This window comes from Megalobrama amblycephala, linkage group LG11, assembly GCF_018812025.1.
Source record: "Megalobrama amblycephala isolate DHTTF-2021 linkage group LG11, ASM1881202v1, whole genome shotgun sequence".
Lineage (NCBI taxonomy): Eukaryota > Metazoa > Chordata > Actinopteri > Cypriniformes > Xenocyprididae > Megalobrama > Megalobrama amblycephala.
In genome coordinates, this window is record NC_063054.1 from 11,373,715 (window position 1) to 11,383,861 (window position 10,147).

Genomic DNA, 10,147 nt, shown 5'->3' on the forward strand with positions numbered 1-10,147 from the left:
TTTTAAGATTTTGAAGTGTCAAAAAGTCATTTTTTTCGGTTTAACCGTCCCAAAAATTTGAAAAATTCATGTTTTCACTTGCTCATACGCATGTCCCGAAACATCAGGTCATTCGGTACAACTGCTATAAAACATGGACAATTTTGTAATATTTTATATTGCTTACTAAATATAAAATGTTTAATTGTCCTTTTGCTAGCTAGCTACATATCAGCCTGTGAGTATTGTTTGGTACTTTTTTGGTGACAAATTTTGTTCATCTTGTAAAAAAAATGACAAAAGCAGTGTTAATTGATTAAAAAAACACACACACAATCTCATTGTTAACACTTAATAAAACTTTAAAATTAATTTTATCTCCATTAATTTTTTGACACTTTTAAAAACCATAAAACAAATAACAAATAAAACACAAACACTATAAACATGTATTTTTATTCCCCTCATTCTATAACAAATCCTTTAAATTTATCAGTATTCAGAACAGGAATAAAAAATAAAAAAAATAGTAAGCATAAAACTAACATAAATTATAATGGCATTCATTATAAACAACATTTATTATTGTCACGACCACCAGCTGAAGTGCCCTGGATATCCACTAGCGGGCACTCTTCTCTAGCACATTGCCTTCTCTTTGTGAACTGCATTTCCCAGAACCCATTGCCTGGATTCGTTATCCTTGATCACATTCAGCTGTGTCTTATCACCTAGTCAACTCTTGCCTATAGAAACCCAGTTTACTCAGTCTTTCATTGCGAAGTCTTGTATGTGTTACTGCAGCAACTCTGAACGCTCTTCTGAGTTTTTTGGTTTCATGGTTTTGAACTCCTGCCTGTTTCCCTGGATTCCCCTGTTTGCCTGTATTTTTGATTCTATTGATTTTCAAGTGTCCTTCACTTGAATTTAAGTTTGAAAAAAAAAAAAAAAAAAAAAAAATTAAATAAATAAAAAAAGCATTTTGAGCAAAAAGCTGAGATTTTTTTTTTTTTTTTTTTTTTTTTTTTTTTTTTTTTAAGACTACAACGTACATATGCAATGCATTTATCACTTATTTCTCCTTTTTTGTCTGTGTTTTGATCCTAGGATTCTGTACTCTTTCGGAAGACACGTAATAGTGCCCCCTACTGTATAACAGTGAAAACACAGAAAGTCAGAAAATTCTGTCATTGGCGATGAAAGAGTCAGTGAAACTGGAAATGCTCTATACAAATAAACTCACATACCTTGGCACAAATTAAAACGTATGCGCTTTGCACATTTTGCATGCTTGACATTAATTGCATTATATAAGTCGATTTTGAATATAAGACACAGCTCGTTTCAGATAATACCAATCATAACTTATGTAAAATGCGGTATAAAGTCTTATGGGTTTGGAGCAACACGAGAGAACTTTTTTGTCAACTTTTTGGTTTTAGTCTTTTTTGTACCCTTCAGGAAACACTAAATCTTTGTCATCTAAATTGTCCCATTCTTTTAGGACATCTGCTGGTGCTGCTACAAGGTCTTGGGTTGATAAGAATGTTTTTAGTGGATGCTGTCAGATCGATGAGAACCAGTTAGCATCAACTGTTGTTGTTTTGGAGGCTTGGATCTATGAGCAAGCAGGCGCCGTAGGTCATATCTCTCTGATGCAACTCATCCCTAAACCCTGAGACATCTCCACTCACTTCTGCTCCTTCTGTCCTCGTGATCCTTTTTACCACTGCTAGATCCCCTTTCAGCCTGGCTGTTTTGGAGAGACACTTCTTTATTTCTCTGTTTTCTCTTGAACACAAACCCTCAGCAGAGCTTTGACTGCACTGGACTGATCTTTGAGGAGCTCTGGGCCTTTTGTACTTTTTAAAGCTGTTGTACTTCAAACTGACACAGTCTGGAGCTGTATCTCCTTGTCTCTTTCGCTTTTGCTCTGTATGTGAGTTAGTAAACCGAGGCCAGTTTTTTTACGTATTAACCTACATCTAACAGATTGTAAAGGGATTAAAGCAGTCAGTCAGACTCATCTCTCCTCTAATAGACATATTAATCATCTGAGCCAAAACCGTATTAGTTATACCAGCTCAGAACCACCGTTCATATGTGGGCTCCTCATGATCTATCGTTCTCACAAATATTATTGTGTGAGTGTGTGTGTACTTTGCTATAATTTAGGGGCATATTCTACCCTAGAACTGAGATAAATCAGATAAAATCCCTGTTTAGTGGCATTTTGTGGACGAAAATGATTAATAAATGATAAAAATATAAAATGTTTTCTTTTAGGGGTATGTTTGGGTTAGTCTGTATTCATTATAATTAGATATAAAGGCAATAGATAGTATATAATCATGTAAAGGTGTGGGCTAATGACATGACGGACATTTTTGTTTTGGACAGTCGTCTATTAAAGGGGACATATCATGAAAATCTGACTTTTTCCATGTTTAAGTGCTATAATCGAGTCCCCGGTGCATCTACCAACCCCGAAAATGTGAAAAAGGACAACCCAGTTTTGGTAAGCTTTTCTCTGCAAACATGTGAAAAAATGAGCCGCTCAGATTTCACTCCCCTAGTGACATAGCAAGAGGATCTTATTATAATATTACCGACCCTTAATCTGCGTGTTTCAACCCACGGCGCCACCATTTTGTTTTTGCAAGCGACAACAGTGTACCAGTTCTAACGCCATGGCATTTGAGCAAAGCATGCTAACTGTTCTGTCACTGGCTGCTCAGACGAGCACTGAACACTATTTAGAGTCTCATTAGCTTGGAAAGCCTGCAAGTTGACCCTGGCGAGCTTGATTGCTAAAAAAGGAGCGTTTCTGTGTAAGCGATATTTTGGAAAAAATATTAGACCATTCACAGCATTTGATAGCAATCATAAACGTTAGCCTGGCGTGTATGGCTCTGTTTGACAAACACGCCATATAGTGGAGACCCATATGGGTTTTGCACAAAAGATTAACATGACGGCACATGCTAGTCAATGACTTAAATCAACTCCACAGCAACTACATGAATTTATCCACTAACCATTCAGAAACATCTAAAAGTTGTAACTTCTTCCTGAGTCTCTCCATCAGTGTCGACTCCGGTTTGAACAATGTAAGGCTGAACACCGTTACTGACAATCCTCATTTTGGCTGCGTGAGATTCTCCAGCTTTGTTGTTGTTGAGCTGTTAAAGCTCCGCCCTCTTCTGGAAAGGGGGCCGGGAGCAGCATCTCATTTGCATTTAAAGGGACACACACAAAAACGGCGTGTTTTTGTTCACACCCAAATAGAGGCAAATTTGACAAGCTATAATAAATGATCTGTGGGGTATTTTGAGCTGAAATTTCACAGATACATTCTGGGGACACCAGAGACTTATATTACATCTTTAATTTATTCAAAAATAAATTTATATATACAATAACTTGAATACATGTTTAATTTATGAATATATCAACATATATTAAAATATATTTTGGGGGTTTTGATACCATAATAAAGAAAAAAGCATCATTTTAAAAAGTAAATTAAATTCTTGAAAAGCAAACACTAAGTGCTTTGATCTTTTATTATTATTTCTTAAAATACTTTTGCCTGCCAAATCAAAGTCATGTGATGCAACCAACATGCAGAAACATGCAGGAAATGATATCATAGAGAGGACCTGTGAAAACCCTTGTGACTGTGTGTCACGCTTATTAAGTATTTTAAAATATCTGATAATTTGACCTTTTTATGGCAAGGCAAGGTTATGTGAAATGTCATGTGGTGCAAGTTAATAAGTAATAATGTTTTATTAAAAAAATATCTTGAAGATTTGAATTAAGATGTGTACACACATGTATTCACGGTGTAAGGAAATGTTTTATTACTGTATTTTTACTTTAACACATGACACGAGTCATTAAAATTTGAACTTTTCTTCAAACTTTTCTATCAAGATTTTTATCAAAACCAAAACGAAGAGAAAAAAAAAAACATTTCTAATGTGTTCTAAACTAGATGTTAAAAAAAGATTTTTCCTTTTGTGGTGGTCAGTGTGTGTTGTTTATAGTGTGTACGTGAGTGTGTGTGTAAATCAGTAAGCGCATGTGTGTAATCCCTAAGGAGTTTTCTGATAAGAACAGAGTTTTTAATCCAGCGTTCATCCAGCTGTTGGACAGAATATCTGTCACCACAGCCGCTCGGTAATCCTTCACTGCTCATGCTCTCCCATCGATCAAATTCAGCACATTTCTACATCATAAACAAATACATCTACTCCGGTCCATCCCCACACCTCCCCGATCCATCACCTCTCAGACACTTTCACTACAGCCAGAAATGAGCTGGATAATTAGACTCAATATTAATGATTCACAACTGATATTTATGAGCTAATCACCAGGGTTTGCACTTGAATCGGTGCATCAGCAGCCTCAATACTGGGCCGCTCCACTTGCCGCAACAATATAATGAATTCCTCCCCTCTAAAAATCAATATGGAGATTCGTTTTTGTTCCTAGTGGGGCTGAGTGCGTGATAGATCCAGAAAGGCCCATCAAAGCGGGAGTACGGGAAACAGAGCCATTTTGTAGCCTCTTTATCCACAAAAGTAATAAGAGTAAGAACACCCACTGTTTGATTGGCTCTTTCAACAGCTTTTGTTTAATTGACATCTTGAAAGATATGGTAATGGCCTGGCAATAGCCAGGAACCTGTGGTTTTGTGAGTTTACATGCAAGTTAATCAATTCCTTTTTGTCTTTTGAGTAAGTGTGTGTGTTAGTACCTAATAACAGTGTAATGACAGTATAATAACATCCTTACGAAGCTTAATGAGGGACCGGCGCAGCGAGGCTCGGGGGACCGCGGAGGCCATGTTTGGTGTCACATCATAAGTGCATGCCTAGGGAAACGATTAAAGTAACGCAGCGGACACTGCTGCAAATCTTACTGCAGCGGGAGGGATGCTGGTGGGCCTCCAGCGAGAATTTTTTAAGCTTGATATTCAGCTGGTAAATGTAGGTCAAGAGATTAATCTCCATTTAGCCACCTTGAGCTGTTTTTCCACACTTTAAGACTGAACAAAACACTCTCTAGGACGTGTAACTCTCCTCTTGTTTAAAATCACTCGCATGTAGATGCATGCATAAAATCGCATAAAATTGTAAACCAGTCATATGATTTGTACTGGAAAGTCCATGTGGCATTTAGATATAATATTTATAAGGCTAATACTGGTGATTTTTTTCCTATAGTGAATCAAAACATACAGTAGTCCAATCACTGTAGTCTGATTCCCAAATGAAGACAATTCTGTGTCAATTCTTTTAAGTGAATCAACTTTCAGCAAACTGATATTTTTTGACAGCAATATTTAATGAAAATTAATGAGAAAATGTAATTTGCTTTTGTTTGTTTAGTATTGTTATTTAATAGGGTGAATTCAGGTAAATATGTCCCAATTAATTAATTTTATTTTAATTGCCCAATTATCCCGAATTAATCTTATTGTAACAAACTGCTCTGAGACACGAAGGCTGAGGATCCAAATGCAGTGTTTTATTAAAGGGTAATCCACACTCAAGGTCCAAAACAGGTATAGAGTCAAACGCAGGCAATCAGTCCAAATAAGTGATAACAGGGCAGAAACACACAGGCAGACAGGGAAATCCAAGGTCGGGCAGAGATCAATAAACCAAAACACAAGAAACCAGGAGAATGCTCAGAATTGCAGCGTTATATCAAACAAAACTTCGCAGAGAGAAGAATGAGAGAACAGGGTTTATATAGGTAGAGAAACACAGGGAAAATGAGATGATGAGACACATGTGTAAGCGATAATGTTTGATCAATCTGGGCAAAGGATGATGGGAAAGTCTTTTATGAAATGATGAAAGCCCTTGGTAAATTTATATATGGTAGGCCAATTGTTGGAATGCATTTACTAAAAAATACTATTTTTATAATCAACATTTAATACTATACCATTTTATTTAAAGAATTGTCATAAATGTATTAATGCACTGAAATTGCATTTCTTATATTTCACACTGTAAAAAAAAAATGTAATTTTTACAGAAAACTGTAAAAAAAAAAAAAAAAAACAACTGTAAAAATGCTATACAACTACTACAAACCCGATTCCCAAAAAAGTTGGGACACTGTACAAATTGTGAGTAAAAAAGGAATGCAATAATTTACAAATCTCATAAACTTATATTTTATTCACAATAGAATATAGATAACATATCAAATGTTGAAAGTGAGACATTTTGAAACGTCATGCCAAATATTGGCTCATTTTGGATTTCATGAGAGCTACACATTCCAAAAAAGTTGGGACAGGTAGCAATAAGAGGCCGGAAAAGTTCAATGTACATATAAGGAACAGCTGGAGGACCAATTTGCAACTTATTAGGTCAACTGGCAACATGATTGGGTATAAAAAGAGCCTCTCAGAGTGGCAGTGTCTCTCAGAAGTCAAGATGGGCAGAGGATCACCAATTCCCCCAATGCTGCGGCGAAAAATAGTGGAGCAATATCAGAAAGGAGTTTCTCAGAGAAAAATTGCAAAGAGTTTGAAGTTATCATCATCTACAGTGCATAATATCATCCAAAGATTCAGAGAATCTGGAACAATCTCTGTGCGTAAGGGTCAAGGCCGGAAAACCATACTGGACGCCCGTGATCTTCGGGCCCTTAGACGGCACTGCATCACATACAGGAATGCTACTGTAATGGAAATCACAACATGGGCTCAGGAATACTTCCAGAAAACATTGTCAACATTCGCTGTTGCCGGCTAAAACTCTATAGGTCAAAAAAGAAGCCATATCTAAACATGATCCAGAAGCGCAGGTGTTTTCTCTGGGCCAAGGCTCATTTAAAATGGACTGTGGCAAAGTGGAAAACTGTTCTGTGGTCAAACGAATCAAAATTTGAAGTTCTTTTTGGAAAACTGGGACGCCATGTCATCCGGACTAAAGAGGACAAGGACAACCCAAGTTGTTATCAGCGCTCAGTTCAGAAGCCTGCATCTCTGTTGGTATGGGATTGCATGAGTGCGTGTGGCATGGGCAGCTTACACATCTGGAAAGGCACCATCAATGCTGAAAGGTATATCCAAGTTCTAGAACAACATATGCTCCCATCCAGACGTCGTCTCTTTCAGGGAAGACCTTGCATTTTCCAACATGACAATGCCAGACCACATACTGCATCAATTACAACATCATGGCTGCGTAGAAGAAGGATCCGGGTACTGAAATGGCCAGCCTGCAGTCCAGATCTTTCACCCATAAAAAACATTTGGCGCATCATAAAGAGGAAGATGCGACAAAGAAGATCTAAGACAGTTGAGCAACTAGAAGCCTGTATTAGACAAGAATGGGACAACATTCCTATTCCTAAACTTGAGCAACTTGTCTCCTCAGTCCCCAGACGTTTGCAGACTGTTATAAAAAGAAGAGGGGATGCCACACAGTGGTAAACATGGCCTTGTCCCAAATTTTTTGAGATGTGTTGATGCCATGAAATTTAAAATCAACTTATTTTTCCCTTAAAATGATACATTTTCTCAGTTTAAACATTTGATATGTCACCTATGTTGTATTCTGAATAAAATATTGAAATTTGAAACTTCCACATCATTGCATTCTGTTTTTATTCACAATTTGTACAGTGTCACAACTTTTTTGGAATCGGGTTTGTATATTAGCACTATATGCTAACTGGAAGGTACCTTGCCATTTACGGTGAAAAACTGTAAATGGTTTAACAAATTTTATGTCATTTTACTGTCAATAATAATACACATAGAGTATGCAAGTAAAAACATATAATTTTTATTTAAATAATTTTGCTTCTTATTTTTGTCAGCAGTAATGTACATAAAGATTTTAGTGTTACATTTTCTATTATTTAGTTAATATTTATTGTACTATTTAGTGTCAGTTTAGTGTAGTGTGTTACCCTGACGATGTTATGTTAAATGGGACATCGGCCACTTTTTTCAAAGTCTCTGGTGTCCCCAGAGTATGTATGTGAAGTTTCAGCTCAAAATACACCACGGAGCTTCAAGAGCTTGTGCTTAACCCGCAACAACAAAACAGGACAATCTCACACATTGAAAATGTCAGAAACTAGCGCTGTTCAGCCTTATATGTCTGAACTGGAGTCGGACACAGTTACAGACTCAGACAGCCCATAGCAAACTGGCTGAGGAATTTTTATTTATTAGGGCCCAAGCGAAAATTCGCGCAGGGCCCTCTTGTTTTTCTAAGGATTATTAGGGCCCAAGCGAAAATTCGCGCAGGGCCCTCTTGTTCTTCTAAGGATTATTAGGGCCCAAGTGAAAATTCGCGCAGGGCCCTCTTGTTCTTCTAAGGATTATTAGGGCCCAAGCGAAAATTCGCGCAGGGCCCTCTTGTTCTTCTAAGGATTATTAGGGCCCAAGCGAAAATTCGCGCAGGGCCCTCTTGTTCTTCTAAGGATTATTATTATTTTTTTTTTTTTTTTTTTTTTTTTTTTTTTCCGTCTTCCGGGGCTTTTTGGGGGCCTTAACATGCTCAAAAACTCTTGAAAATTGGCACACACATTGGAATCCGCGGCCATTAGGACGCCGGAGAGGCTGGTACCCGGGCGTGGCAGGGGGGCTCGACAGCGCCCCCTTGAAAAAAGTCTGAAAATTTGGTCCATATATTAAACACGCTTGCACGTATTAGTATGAAACTCAGTACACATATAGACCTCATCGGGCCGAACAACTTTCGTGCTCTAAGTTAAACACCACGCCAACAGGAAGTCAGCTATTAAGGGTTGTTTGAAAAACGCATGCTCTGGAATTTGATATACTCCTCCTAGACGATTAATCCGATCGCCACCAAACTCGGTCAGCATGAAGTCAAGACACTGATGATTAAAAATTGCCAGGGGATTTTTGATATCTCGAACGGTTTGGCCGTGGCGAGGCAACGAATTTATGGCGAGAAAAAGGAAACAGGAAATGTGTTATAACGTCTGCATACATATATTGATCTTTATGAAACTTCACGAGTGTGTTCGTTATAGGAGTCTGATCACATGGATGTGACTATTGTGAGTCAAAGTTATAGCGCCACCAACTGGCAGCAGGAAGTGTATCACTTTTTGAAATGTTTTGAGATCACCCTCTTATTTTTACCTGATTTGCTTCAAACTTCATCAGTGTAATGTCAATACACAGCAGATGTAGACCTATGACAGGATTTTTGATATTTGAAATATTGTTGCCATGGCAACAGGTCAAACTGTAATAATATTCTTGAGTGTTTTTGAGGCTCTTAACATGCTTCAAATTGCATGAAACTCGACACACACATCAATATTGTCAACCAGTAGACATGGACAAAGCCATAGAAATGGGCGTGGTGGAGGGGCTCAGTAGCGCCACCTTTTGACAAAAGTGGGGGGTTAGTTTTTCCTACAATCACCAAACTCGGTACACATATTGTTCTCATCAAGCCGGACAATTTTCTAATTTACATTCATTAGCTCCGACCAACAGGAAGTCAGCTATTTTGGTTTGAATGTTAATTTTTTGAAAAAACAGGCTATGAATTTTATACTACTGCTCCTACAGGGTTTATCCAATTTACACCAAACTTTTTTTAACTTGTTGCTAACACATTGAAGTTGTTTAATTGCAAACGGATTTTGGATATCTCAAACGGTTTGGCCGTGGCGAGGCAACGAATTTATGGCAAGAAAAGGGAAACAAAGTGTTATAACTTCTGCATACATTAATTGATTTTGATGAAACTTCGGCTTAGTCTTCGTTGTACAAGGCTGATCACATGGATGTGACTATTGTGATTCAAAGTAATAGCGCCACCAACTGGAAGCAGAAAATGTGTCACTTTCAGCATACATTGAGATCACCCTCTTATTTTTACCTGATTTGCTTCAAAATTCATCAGAATAATGTTAAAACTTGGCACATGTAATCCTTTGAAAATGGGCAGGGAGGAGGGGCTCTATAGTGGCACCTTGTAGTGCAGTAAATGTGGAGTGAATTTGACATAGTCCTTTGATGTTTAACCGTTTTAAGTGCCTATTGCCCGCTGTGCACAGTTGCCCTGAAGCCACCGGGGTGGCGGTGCCACCGGGCTTGGGCCCGCCATCGCTGCTCGCAGCTATATTTATTATT

General features: G+C 37.8%; 1 protein-coding gene across 1 annotated transcript in view; it reads left to right on the forward strand.

The window, feature by feature from the left end:
* The first annotated feature begins 1,353 nt into the window (after positions 1-1,353).
* Positions 1,354-10,147, forward strand: part of LOC125278730 (7-methylguanosine phosphate-specific 5'-nucleotidase A-like) — a 75,765-nt gene continuing 66,971 nt past the window's right edge. Inside the window, exons 1-2 of the mRNA XM_048208076.1 lie at positions 1,354-1,358; positions 1,484-1,616. Of these exons, the coding sequence (XP_048064033.1) occupies positions 1,354-1,358; positions 1,484-1,616 (138 nt within the window). The remainder of the gene's footprint in view (positions 1,359-1,483; positions 1,617-10,147) is intronic.